This window comes from Heterocephalus glaber, unplaced genomic scaffold, assembly GCF_053883595.1.
Source record: "Heterocephalus glaber isolate CG9 unplaced genomic scaffold, H.glaber_assembly_v1.0 deba00001452, whole genome shotgun sequence".
NCBI lineage: Eukaryota > Metazoa > Chordata > Mammalia > Rodentia > Bathyergidae > Heterocephalus > Heterocephalus glaber.
This window is the reverse complement of record NW_028258302.1, coordinates 5,090,764-5,104,993: the sequence shown is the minus strand read 5'-3', so window position 1 is coordinate 5,104,993 and position 14,230 is coordinate 5,090,764. Positions and strand designations below refer to the sequence as shown.

Sequence of the window (14,230 nt, the reverse complement as noted above, 5' to 3'; positions counted from 1 at the left end):
AGGTGGTGCACCGTCACGTGCCCAGAGTCACCTGACCCGAGGCCGCTGAGGGGGGAGGAGGAGTCACGAGGAGGGCGGCTCGGCCGCGCCTCTCTCGGCGCTCCGGCCCCGGCCCAGCTTTAGCGCACCGCTGTCCTTCCCGCACGCTCCTTGCTCGCCGATGCTTCCCTTCCTCTTTCCTGTTCCCAAGAGCACTGCAAGGAGAGATGCTCTCTGGGCAGTTGGGGGAAGAGGTGATTGTCCAGTTCCTACCGTGGTGCTCGCCCAACCAATATTTATTGCTGCCTGCGATGTCCTGGGTAGCTAATAAGGTGGACAAAACTGGAACCAACTCAGACTCTGCCTACCGTCAAATTGCTTGGATTAACAGAGATCGGACCTCTGCGTAAGTAGCCTTGGTACAAGATATTATATGGGAAAGCTTTAGGCACAGATGAAATGCTTGGGAATTAACAGGGAAAGAAAATCTGTAAGGAGGTGGCGTCTGAATAGATCCAGAAGGAGGGATACGGTTGGGACATAGGAAGATGTGGAGGAGCAGCCAGTCGAGGGCAAAGGTAGCCAAGGGTCAGTGTAATAGCTTGTTCTGGCAGGTAGCTGGACCCAGACAGGAAAGCCAATGCAGCCAAGCTGGAACATCCTATCTTCTTTCAGCAAATCGCTGATAGTGAATACTAGTGCCACTTCAAACTCATCAGCACTCAATGTCCCTTTCTTCCCACCTAGGCAAAGTCTAATTCTCCAGTAATTCAATCCTCCCATAAAACATTGCATTTTTTTATGATCTCCTTCAGATTACAGACCAAAGGACTGAATAGTGAAAGCAAACCAAATGCTTACCAAATGTTTGAGAAAGCTAGAGGGATTTTCACCCTTGTCTCTAGAACTGGGAGTGTGACAAGAGGACCGTCGGTACAGCAGTCTCATACGTTTTTTTAAAAAGGCAAGATAGTAATGGTCCTGGTCTTCTAAGGAGGCTGCTGGATTATGAAGGGGAAGTACACTCGTGCAGGCCTGGGACTTTGTGCATGAAACTAGAAGTTAAAGGCAGGACACACCCTTAGAGGTCATCTGTTCCAACCCTTATATCTGATTGGCAGAGTTGCAGAATGTGCTTAATACTTCATGGGGGGAGGGGGGGTTGAGCCAGGGTCTTGCTGTGTAGTTCAAGCAGGATTTGAACTCACTATGTAGTCCAGGCTACCTTCGAATTGTGGAGATCCTCCTACCTTAGCTTCCTAAAGGCTGAGATGACAGATGTGCGCCACACTTGGCAGAATGCATTTAAGTACAGTTGTCGTTGGGTGTTCATGGGGGTTTGCTTCCAGAACCCAGACTGGAGAATACTCAAGTCCCTTAAGTAAAATGACCCAGTAAATGTACATCCTTCTGCTATATACTCTTTATCTCTACACTGTTTATATACCTAATACAATGAGATGCTATGTAAATAATTTACTGTTATTATATAGGGAATAATAAGATGCAAAAGTCTGTACATGTTCAATACAAACACAATTTTCCCAAAGTATCTTTGATCCATGGTTGGTTGAGTCCACAGATGCAAAACCTTAGAGAGGGCCAACTATAGTTGAAGAAAGAAGAAAAACTTACCATCTTAAAAGGCAGATAATCCCACTGTGCTAGTTCTGTTTAAAAACTTTCTTATTCAAGCCAACAGTCACAAATACAACAAAATAAGTTATCTTAATCTTTTTCATAAAAGTCCTTCAAATATTAAATTGCAGTTTTCATTACCCAAGGAAGGTCTTCTCTGTTCCACACTAAACATCTTCAGTTCCTGCAACTATTTCTTCTATAATGCTGGTCAATAGAACTTTCTGTGATGACAGAAATTTTCTGTATCTGTAGTCTTCAATATGGTAGCCAAGAATATAGACTAGAAATGTTGCTAGTGTGACTAAAGAATTGAATTTTTACTCAGTGTCCACATGTAGCTAGTGGCCTCCACATGGGACAATACAGACTTAATATTTGCAAATCCCCTTCCATTAACTGCATTCAAACTTGTCAACATCTTTCAAATGTTTGGCACCCACAGAGCAATACTAACCAATACAGCCTTCAAGATAACTATTTAGAACCTAGACAATATTTCTTCTAATACTCTAATGGAATGTTTTTAAAGTATCTTGGAGTACAAGTGGTTCACACTGATAATCACTGGAATTAGTACTCTTGTCAGCAATCCTACTGCCTAACCTTTTAGTAAACTGCATTTTTAACATAAATATAAATCTTGATATTGCAACTAGTTAGGCCCAGCAGTTTGTGTATTCTAAGTTGATAAATCATTTTAAAACTTGTTCCAAAATAGACTACCTACCAGCCCTGATTTTGTGGCACTTGAGATTTGGCATTACTATCATCTGCCCTATCTGGAGTCCTTCATATTTTGCAAGGCATTTTTACATCAATTATATTTCATTTGATCCTTACAATAATCTTGTGAGGTAGGCAAGATGTGAAATCTATATTTTATAGGTAAGGCAGCTGAAGTGCAGCAGAAACTTAACTGATGAGATCCATTTTCTAATCCATCGAGCATCTTGTTATATATAGTTTTCACTCAAATGCTTGATAAGAAATGTTGAAGGGCCCCTCCAGAAGCCAGGTTGACCGTGAATATCACTAGCTGGTACAGCTGTTAACGCAGGTCAGTTCCACCTAAAGCGTGACTAGCTAACCTATATGTTGCCTTTCTGCCTAAAAGGATGGTTCAAGAGAGAGTTACTGACTTAGTGACATAAATATTAACACTAGTCTAATGAGAAAAAAGCAAATGAGGGTTGGCTTCCAGGAAAAAAAATTTTTTTTCTCTTGTCTGTAGCCAGAAAGGAACTGCCATATCAACCGCTTAAGAAGCCAGGTCCTTCTTCCCTTCCAAAACCTTTATGGGTTCGTCTTTTATTATTATTATGGTTCTTAGCATATTGTAACCCACCCTGTAATTGTTTATATATTGTCCATGTAGGAGGCACTCAAATTGGTAAAAAAGAAACAAAATCTATCCAAATGAATGTTCCAGTACTACCTGACAGGCCTCCAAAAACAAACTGGTGACTAGAAGAGACAGACGATTGCCACATTCCTGTAATCATGACTGATTTCAATGTCCTTATGATTGGTTTAGTCACAGTTTTCAGCAAGTGTCAGTGCCTTTGCTGGTTACACCAGCTTTCACTGGATGTGGTTAGTTGGTTAAATTTGCAGTGCTGGAGATTGAATCCAGGGCCTTGTGTATGCTCAGCCCTTTATTCTCAGAATAAAGACAAGTCCTCTAACACTAGAGATAGAATATGTGAAATAGGAACACTTCTTTAAAATGGCAATCTACCAGTAAGGAAAGAAAGTAAATGATCAACAGAGTATCTGTCAGCAAGTCTTCCAAAAGAAAGGAAAAAGAACTAAAAAACAAGAATATAGTGCTTTACCATTTACAAATCTTTCACGTACATTCTCATTTGACCCTCACAACAACCCTGTGAGGTAGGCAGCACAGATGTTCTTCTCATTTAACAGATGAGGAAAGTAAATCTCAGAGCGGTTAACTGATGTGCCCAAAGTTCTACAGTTAGTAAATAATTTATGTTAGTATCAGTCTTTGGCCTAAAAATTCAGCACCCAGCCTCCCCTCATATATGCCCCACCTACTTCACAGGGATAATGAAGATAAAATGAATTCAAGGCTAGACAAATACTTTGAGGAGGAAAAAAGCACTATATGATTATACCCATAAACTATAATTGTCTATGATAAATGCTCATTCCCCTTCTCATCCCAGCTTGTGCATGAACCCAGAACGTTATATTACCTCTGTCTGTACTAAGTAACTAGGTAAGGCAGGGTAACAGTGTGATCCTGTTTAAAGTTATATAAATTACAATCAGGGTATCTGCATTATTATGCAAAATGAACAACACACAAGGGCTAATGAGCAACTAGGACCCACTAAAGTACATAGCAAAGCAAGGCAACATTATCAGGGCATGATTGCATAGAAGAAAAAAGGGGTGTCAGAGTTCAAACTGACACACATATAGTTATCTAAGGCAAAGTGGTGGCAAAGAAGAGTTACTTGTTCCGCATTATATAAACAAGAGCAGAAAATTCATGGGAACCCATGCAAAAGCATCGTATGTCACACAGATTTCTCCGGTTGCCTACAGGGAATATAAACACTCATCTTCATTGTAAAGCGTGATTGTACCTGTGCTCATACCCTGAACTAAACCAAGGAACAGCTCCATGCTAAACCTCCTTGAGTAATATACAACCAGTACTATTACTCCTAATCAGACTAATAAATAGAACATCTTTTAATGAATTAGATGGCTGTTTAGGTTTCCTTCAGGATTTACTTTTTTTGGATTCTCCTGCTTTAAGACCCAAAGAAAGTTATATTGAGTTTTTATTGGTGATTCTAAGTATATGTGTTTATAACATTTAAAGTGTGATAGGTGAATTTAACATATTAAAAGTTTTATAGCATCTGTTCAGAAAAGATTATATACTATACAAACTATTCCAGTCATACAAAACCATTTTTCAGTGTCTTTTCAACTGAGAAGAATCCTATTCAGCATGCTTCTCCTCCTGAGGTGGTTCATACTGAGCAAGCTATGGGGCAAAGACAGAGGAGTTTAGGTGAATTTTATTCTAAATTGGGTAAAAATCTTAACAAAACAAAATGAGACTGTATTCAATTTAGTTATTGAATCAGTAATCAGTTTCTGTACCTATGCGCTTACACCATTCAATAATTTAAGATTTAATACAAACATAATGAAAGCCCTTTTCAGATAACCTTTTATATTATTGGGAAACTATAATTTCAGTTGATGGCTCAATTGTTCAAATGCTTGATAGGCAATAATATTTATCTTCCCAAAGATGTTGTAGCTTATGGTAAGGAACTTTCTTTTTCTCTACCAAAGGTTTACTATAATTTCCCCTAAAAAAGTAGAGGAAAGGGGTTATATACCATATTATATACCATATATGAGCATCAATGAAAACTAATGTCTTTGACTTAAAAGGTGCCAAAGAGTTAACTAGCACTTCCACATTGTGGAATCTTAGATAATTTAGGATATTTCTTTTAGACTAAGTTCTGAATCCTTACAAGAACACTTAAGCTAGGATTTCAGTTCTTCCAATTACCTGTCAGACTTGAAAAGCTTATTAAATTCACTGTGCTCTAGTTTCCTCACCTATATGATGGCCTGTGTACCTGTTTCACATTTCTCACAGAATTGTTGAGAAGATAAAACACATTATGAGCAACACCTACAGTATCATAAAAAGTATTATGTGATTCAACTTCCAAGACTTAGAGTTGACAATTTGAAGTTTATGAAAATTCCCATGGGTGTTTAAACAAAGAAAAAAACTTCTGCACTATATAAAACTGAGTGTAATTCTTTATATTTGTTAACCCAGGGCCACCACATGAAACAGCATAGACTGTGCGCTGCACAGCAGTAGGAGGTGCCATGTACAAAGGAGTGGCCCCACTGACCTAAACTGATTAAGAATTTGGAACCACCCATTTGCTTACAACCAGCATTAACCAATTATTTCCATCTTTTTGTTGATGCAGGTTCCCAAAAACCTCTTCTTAACCACACTTTGTCCTGTTTATAGTTTTCTTGTAATTTTTTTAGATGGGATCTAACTTTGCCTTGCACTTGATTCAGATTGTTATCTGCCCTCTTCCTTCCTCGGCTGTCCATTTTAGTGGTGCTTTCATCAGTTAATCAGTAGAAGTAAAATTATTTTTAAAATTAATTCCTTTAAAAAATTTACCTTTGCTTTCAGTTTTTTATTTTCTTCTATAGTAGCTTCATATTTCTCTTTCATTTCTGCCAATTCTAGGCGAAGCAGCTCAATTTCTGGATTTTCTGGGGTAGCAGCTCCTAAGTGATGCTTTAAAAAACTATAATCAATGTTAAGAATTTAATTCTTAGAGATGAATGAAGCTAATGAAGAGGCCCAGAGTAGCATTAATATTCCTGACCAGAATTCACCCCCCCTCAACCATCAATATTTACTCAAAGATGATCATCCAGAAACTCAAAGGAAACCTTTTCTTTTTTTTTTTTTTTTGTACCAAGGATCAAATTAGGGTCCTTGAGCTTTGGAGGCAGGTGGCGGAACCACTGAGCTAAATCCCCAGCCTATAATAACCTTTTCAATAAGCAAAACTATTTTAAAGGTTACTACCTATGTGGAAAAATAAGAATTTCAAAAATAAGGCCTTTTTCTGATTCCAAAGATGAAAAGGATACTCCAAAGCACTATTAGGTTTCTCTGGTTCTTCATATAAGGCTACCAACACTGCAAATCAAAAAGCAGAAAAAGGAACAATTAAAAATCTTAAATGTGAATTCCTGAAATTATATTTCATAACTCAGTAAATATTAAGCATCTACTGTACACCACGCATATTGCTGCAACCATCCATGTAGTGGTGAACAAGACAGACAAGGTCCCTGCTCTCAATGAATTTATAGGCCATTTACAAAGAATAAGCAAGGAGCTAGATAAAGAGTATGAAGAGCAACATTGGATAGTAGGTTACTGGAGCACATTGGAAGAATACTTAACTCAGCCTAGGGCATCAGAGAAGGCTTCCTAAAGGGAGGGAAAGATCTGAGACTAATAATGAGTGTTTTGGATAAAATGAGAAGGCCCAGGGGACAAGAGAACAACATATTGAGGCATCAACATTTCAATATAGCTGCATGGAATTGTGGATAATGTGGCCAGAAAGGTGGTTAGGGGCCAGACTGGAGGTCATGCAAATTTGGCTGGACTTTGATCCTAAGGACAACAGAGGATAAAACGGTTTTAAGCAGAGGAGTGATAGGATCACTCTGCCTGCTGTGTGGAAGACTTAAGTGAGACAAGGATAATGGCAGGAAGAACATTAGAGGCTAATATGGTGACCCAATTAAAAAAGATAGTGACCTACACTCAAGTGATACAGGTATGGAAAAAAAGAAAGATGAAAAAATTTAGGAGAGAAATTAGCAGGGCTATGGTAATTACTGGGAAAAGGTTCCAATTCAAAATGTTTAAGAATGAAGTTTCACATATGTGTTAAATAACCACCAACCACTTTACAAGTAATCAACATGCTCAAATCCACATTAAAATTGTGTCTGTGTATGTGTAATTTCTTATCTGTTAGCTCATGTGAGCACTCCCTTGTCTTCTGTTAAACAAATTACTCCTGGAATTTACTGTTCAGATAAATCTCTCTAAACCAATGGTTAACCATTGTGCGTGGAAATTTGAAAAACTTGACAATGTAAAAAATATAACTACACATAAAAACTGTGTACGTGTAGGTTCCAAAGAAGTCCTAAACCAATTTACATGTATTCCTTTTTTTATAGTTTTAATAATTTAAAATAATATAGGCAGTATTAAAGAATCAGATGGGCAACTACTTTTTAACAACTTACATTGAAATATATACACAGCATTGGTTTTTTTTGGTTTTTTTGGTACCGGGGATTGAACTCAGGTCCTTGCGCTTGTGCAGCAGGCGGCAAAACCAGAGCTAAATCCCCGGCCCCACAGCATTGTTTTTTGAGAAATTGGTGTTTTATACCACCATCTTCACTCACACCACCCTTCACTCTCACCCAATGTCTGTTACAATATGTTTATCCCTCTGTTGCTTACATTTTTTTAAATTATATGCTCAATCAAGCCTGTTTCTTCATTTCTACTGAATCCTAATTTCGTAAGATTTGGATATTAATATTTTTTCCCTTTCTCCTTCTCTTCTCCTACCCCATTCCTTTCAGCTTCTAAATGTCTTCCTTCAGTCGTACTTACAAGGTTGATAATTGCACAACATAATGTAAATGTTCAGTTTCCTGTGCTTTTCTATAGATGAATATACTTCCTTTTAATCAGATGAGGAGAACTCCATACTCAGTAATGTTCCCCTTTTTTGCCTTAGCAGCCAGGGTTTTTAAAAGTTGATACAGTGCTCAAAATAACTAAAATGCCATTCTCCCAAATGATTTGTAATCTTTAATTTTAGCCATCCTCTTTCAGTGCTTTAGTGTTATAATCAGTTTCAAATCCTTTTGGCAATAGCAGCATAAAAATACAGAATTGTTAAGGTGCCTATATTTAAAGCTGAAAATCAAATTTCCATACATATCAATAAGTATTATGTTGTCTGGTACTGTAACAGAGGCTGGAAATCTAAGGATGTTAGGGGTTAAGATTCCTGTAGATGTGTGCAAAGGATAAGAAGCCTCCAGGGGTTTCTGATCTCTCCTGAAGGCTTTTTTTCTTTCTTTTTTTTTTTTTTTAGACAAGGTCTCACTATGTAGTTCAGGCTGGCCTTGAACTCACTATGTAGTTCATGCTGGCCTCAAACTTGCAGTGATCTGCTTGCCTCAGCCTCCCTAGTGCTGGAATTACAGGCATATGCCACCGGGCCTGGCACTGTGAAGGAATTTTTAAAAGGAATTTCTTTTTTTTTTTTTTTTGGTAAAGGGGATCAAACTCTGGTCCTTGTGCTTGCACAACAGGCAGCGAAACCACTGAGCTAAATCCCCGGCTGTGAAGGAATTTTTGTATGGCCCCAAGGCTGTGCATCTTGTCTGTAGTCACTTATCTCTTGCAACTGTCACTATCCTGCCTGTAACCATTCCAGCTTTCACTCCAGCCACTCTGGTCTTATACAAATTTAGTATCCCTTATCCAAAATATTTAAGACAAGAAGTATTTTAGATTTTGGATTTTTCTAGACTTTTTAATATTTACATATATATGAGATATTGGGGGATGACAATTCATTTATGCTTCATATACACCTTATATACAGGATTTCTAGTGCACCTCCATTTTGACTATGACATGTCATGCACAGTTAGGTGTGGAATTTTCCACCTTTGGCATGTCTGCTCAAAAATTTCAAATTTTAGAGCATTATGGATTTCAGATTTTCAGATTAAGGATGCTTAACCTGTATTTCCTGAAACTCTTGACACCATACACTATCACATTCAGATACGTGCTCTAAAGAAAACCCCTCCCAACACTCTACATAAAACGCCACACACTATCCCCTAATCTTGTTAGGTTTTAGTCACTGATGTGTACCACTAGCTGACACGGTGTGTTTCCTTATTATCCCTTTCCCCAACTAGGATGCAAGCCCATGGCTGTTATAGGAATTTTTTTTTTTTTTTTGAGATAAGGTCTTGCTAAATTGCCCAGGCTGAGCTCAAACTTGCAATCCTCTTGCCTCAGCCTCCCAGAGTGCTGGTGCACAGATGGGCACCACCAGGGCCTTTTTTCCCCACAGTCCCCAGCCTTAAGACAGATACCTAAATAAATTGGTTAAATGGGAGAAATGAATGTGTGGGGTTTCTTCAGGAAATAACATTCCAAGCATGTATTTGGCTTTCACAAAGTAGTTCCTACATTTTTGCAAAAAGTTATCTGCAAAAACATAGTACCGTATCCGATCCCAAAGTAGGTAGCAGTTGAAAGTAGGTAGCCAGCCCATCCATGCATGGGAACTTAAAGCCCTGTTTTCTAAGATCCAAGATATGTTCTCCCAGCCTTTTCCCCTAACCTTTGTTTCTGCCCGCAGAGCAGTTACGAAATTATTCCTCAGACACTTCCTATTCTCATATAGACCCAGGTCCTTGTCTCTGCCAGCAATTCCATTTAACACCCTTGAAAAATCCCAGCCATTGTGTTAACACACCAGACATTCAAATTACTGCTGAATTCATGAAGCGAGGAACACTCCACTATTTCTTGGAATACTCTAAGCAGCTTACTTGTTTACATCTTGAACACAGGGAGAGAAATACAATGTAACAATAAACTTCGCGGGGGTGGGGGAAGTACTGAGGATTGAATGAACCCAGGCCCTTCCCACTGAGCTACATCCCTACCCCTTATTTTTTGAGATAGGGTCTCACTAAACTGTTGTCCTCCTGCCCCAGCCTCCCAAAGTGCAGGGATTACAGGCGTGTACCACTGTGCCTGATGTAAGTTTCTATTATTAAAGTGTGAACAATATAACCATTTTGATACTCCTTCAAGTCTTTAATTCTCCTTTACGAAGTCCACACAACCTAGGAACTGCTATAGACGGGGACTGAAAAGCCACAGCCAATATGTCTATTAATCGTCTACTCTGGGATTAGGCTACTCGGCTACTTTGGTAATTTTCCAAACTTGGGAGACTTGTTCCTTAATATTCTAAGGACTCTGCAAACCTGTAAGACAAGGAGGGCTTGTTTAAGCTCTCAAAATCATACCCTCTGCGGCTGCTCAAGGCAAAGCAACGAAAGTTGGAGGGACTTTGCAACAGCTGCAAGAGTTTCTTCACTCCCGGCGCAGAGAGCGGTAACGTGAACGTGGCTACCCCGCCGGGCAGCGTCCGACAGCCTGCGCAAGCCGGTCCCCGCTGACCCCGAGCCCCACTCCGCGGGATCCTCGGCTGCCTTCCCCGCCCCCCTCTCCTTGCGCACGCCACAGCCCGTCAGGGTAGCCGCGCTCAGAAGCACCAGAGCACAGGGTACCCTCTCCTGGGCCATGCTCACCCTTGGTCAGCGTGTCCAGCACCCCCGACTTCTCCAAGTACCTCCGGAACTGCTCGCGCTTCGAGTCGGCGGCCTGAGGAGACACCGCGGGTCAGTGACCGGAGCCCGGGGGCCAGAGCAGGAAGAAGGCGCTGGGAGTCCAGCAACCCCGCCTCCGCTTCTCAGCCTTAGGCCCCCAAAACCTGCGCGCGCCCCCAACTCCCTCCCGGAGCCGACCAGCGGCTGGCTACCGCCCGTACTCCCCCAGCCACGCCGCGCCCCTCTCACTTTGTAATGGGCCATAGTGACAGGGGCAACGGCGTAGCTGGCGCCGGAGACCGTGGCTGGCGGGCTCGGAGCACCACTGCTCATGCGCAGAAGGGCCCGCGCGCCTGCTCACTTGCGAGCCACTGGCCGGGCCGCGCTCGCCGGGGTGTGGCCTGTTTTCATGGCGACCGGGACGCTCTGAATCCCCCACGGCTGGTCGAGCCAAGGGAGGCTGCGTACGCCCGCCCCTCTAGCTGTCGGAATACAGTAGAACCTTTCCTTCCTTTTCCGGTTCTGTGTTGGCTCAGTTACTAGGCGAGAAGCAAGGTTTTGTTAACGTTGCACTAGTGTCCAGGGTTGGCCGAGGTGGGCATGGTGGCCAGGGTGGGGCCCGGGAGACTACTCTTGCTGGAGGGTGGATTTCCCCAAATGGTAGTGGCCACACTTCTCAACTGGGACCTTGGAAGCTGTACCGATCTATAAGTGCTGGGGTTTTTGGCTCTCGTCCGGAAAAAGGCACCACAGACGCAGGGCGCCTCTTGGATTTACAATGGCTTGAGAAGTGTTTCGAATCATTTATGTTCTGTGGCTTATTTGAAGTGAGCTGGACTTGGAGGGTGAGCAGTTCAGTGCTAATAAAAGCTAGCACTTTTGAGCGCCCCTGTGTGCCAGCAGCTGTGCTAAAGATAAGGGTTTTTTTATTTTAATCTTCACAGCACGCCTGAAGGTTTTAGAAACTGTAATCACTTGTATTTTCCTGCGGAGCAGCTCCAGTGCTTTCCATCAAAAAAGCCTGTAACTATTCATGTAAAATAATGACCCGACCTCCTAGGATCTGACCTCGACTTATCTTTGTGATTGATTTTCCAGAACAGTCTAAATTTCGGACACATACCCTCTTCTACTAGCCCATGCGCCAGATCAATGTGCCCCACCATTTGAGTTGGAGAAGATGGGTGCAGTACCTCTAGTTCCTTTTTTTACCCGTTATGTTTCTCTGGGTCCTCTTCTCTTCTCCAAAGTCTTCAAAGATCATAAGTCATTTATGCATTTATCTTTTTTTCCAAAAATTTTGATTCAATCAATGGCCTTGTGCACAAACTCTAGCACTAAGCTACATTGCCCACCCGTGTTAAGTGTATTTTAGTCCATCTGTTTTCCTAAAGGCCGTAAAGGAGATTTACAATAGGAGTAGAAAACTAGAAATTGAATATTAGGTCCAAACTGGTCAAGGTAACTCATGCCTGCAGTCCTACACTTGGAAGGCTCAGACAGGAGGATCGCTGAGAGTTCGAGGCTAGCCTGGGCTACATAGTGAGTTCAAGGCCAGCCTGAACTACATAATGAGACCCTCTCTCAAACTAAAGTGATGAGGTTGCATGACCAGTGAATAGTACAGCCAAGAAAAACTTCTTAGTAGGATTGTTGCAAGTTTTGACAAACTTTGAACAATTCTGCCAAAGCATCAGGAGTGTTTAATATCAAGAGATTGAGAGTCTTCCTGTGAAGGAGGAGGGGTTCTGACTGTACCCTCTGAACTGACCCTTGAGGTTGGCTTTAGAAGATGACCCCTGGTTTTCATCTTCTGTAGTTGGACCCCACATAGCACTAAGCCCCCGAAGTTTCTGGATGCAGGTAGCTGGCAGGGAGAAAGCTGTGTGAGGTGACTGCCCCATGTAGTTGTCTGATTCCATAGCAGTGCTGAGAATAGAACTGTGACCTCTAGAACAGTAGTTCTTTTTGCTGACTTTGCCATCAATTTCTCTTTTCTCCCCTAAGTGGCTACCAGTAACTTCTTTTCTAAATATGTTGTGTTTTTGTTTTTGCTGATATGTTGAAGGTGATTACAGTTAATACTAAGTGTGAACATCTCATTAGTTTCCTGTTCATCGAAAATGCATTTCTCATCATTTACACTGTGATTGTCAGAATCTGCCTGAAATGCAGAAGATGAATTTAAACTTGAGTGTGCTGCTATGTATGTTTGCTTTTCCACTAGCAGATAGTAATCAGGTGCAGAAGACAGTTGCTTCAGTGAATTTGCAGATGTGCACTGATACTTGGCTAGATTTTGTTTTGACTTGTTTGCATAGAATTCATTATATTCATCGTTCACTTTATACTGACCCCCAACACCCGGCCCTCAAAAAGTATATTTTAGATGTCAGGAGTTTAAAAGCACTTACGTTTAGGGCTAGGGATTTAGCTCAGTGATGCCATGCCTGCCTCACAAGCACAGATCCCGAGTTTGATCCCCAGTACAAAAAAAAGGGAACTATATATAGTCTCTATTAAGAATGGAAGGGCTGGAGATTTAGCTCAGTGGTTTTGCTGCCCGCTGCGCAAGCGCAAGGACCAGAGTTCGATCCCCAGTACCAAAAAAAAATAAAAGAATAGAACTTTTTTAGGGCCAGGGATTTAGCTCAGTGGTTCCGCCTCCTGCCTCAGAAGCACAAGGACCCAAGTTCGATCCCCGGAACCAAAAAAAAAAGAAAAAAGAACATAACATTATAATCATCAGCCTTAATAATCAGTGGGTCATGTCTGATTTCATAGTTAGATGAATTCTGTTGCTCTGTCTAGTTTTTTGTTATTAGCAATCATGTTGTTCTTCAGGCCATCAGTGGTCTCTTCAAAGCTGGTGATTTCATGGGTTGCCATGGCAGATTATTTCTTCCCTGTGCCTCTTTGTCAGTAGCTACTTTTTAGATTAAGTACAAACATTTCATCAGGGAGAAATTATACTTTCATATTTATTATGTATGATATAAATTGCATATCATTTAAATTATTAATAAACTTGAAAAATACTCATCATCCATAAAGAAATAGATATTTAAATGAAGCATTATATTTTCAACATCAAAATACAAAAGTTTTAGGATTTATAATACCTTCTCTTGGCAAAGTAGTGGAAAACTAACTCCCCTATACTGTAAGAATGTAGACACTCTGATACTATAGTTTAAATCTATCAACCCATACCATTTCTGTTTCTGGATGCTTGACATATTCATTCAGATATGACATTTTACCTTTTATAAATAAATCCTACCCACTCTTTGGAGAGCCCCTAACCACATGAAGTTGAGAATGTTATCAAAGATAACAATCCAGAGTCTAAGTATGTAGCATGTACCAGAAAGCCTATTCCACATTCTTTGAGGTCTCAGACACACTATTAAAGCCTTAAACTAGCAGTCCAGAAAATTCTGTGTTCTTCTGTTAAGATATTTCTACCATTTGTGGTGTACCTACAGGGTACTACTACAGTACCCTAACTTTCAGTATTTGGGGAGTATAGCATTGTTAAGACCAGTAGCGTAGAGCTTGGGCTTTCAAGTCTTCCTCTGTGTTTAAATTCTGC

At 40.8% G+C, this 14,230-nt stretch overlaps 1 protein-coding gene and 1 long non-coding RNA gene across 6 annotated transcripts in view; one reads left to right on the top strand and one right to left on the bottom strand.

The window, feature by feature from the left end:
• Window positions 1-44: 44 nt before the first annotated feature.
• The window catches only part of LOC147827189 (uncharacterized), a 50,746-nt gene continuing 36,560 nt past the window's right edge, over window positions 45-14,230 (top strand). For all 5 annotated transcript variants that reach the window (XR_015452727.1, XR_015452728.1, XR_015452725.1 and 2 more), the window contains exon 1: window positions 45-385. This is a non-coding gene — a long non-coding RNA (uncharacterized LOC147827189). The remainder of the gene's footprint in view (window positions 386-14,230) is intronic.
• On the bottom strand, window positions 3,430-11,025 carry Mycbp (MYC binding protein). The gene is made up of 5 exons (XM_004851014.4): window positions 10,885-11,025; window positions 10,618-10,690; window positions 6,313-6,361; window positions 5,831-5,960; window positions 3,430-4,642 (listed from the first exon to the last, which is right to left on the bottom strand). Exons 1-5 carry the CDS (start codon window positions 10,966-10,968, stop codon window positions 4,598-4,600), a joined length of 381 nt encoding a protein of 126 aa, XP_004851071.2. The 5' UTR covers window positions 10,969-11,025; the 3' UTR covers window positions 3,430-4,597.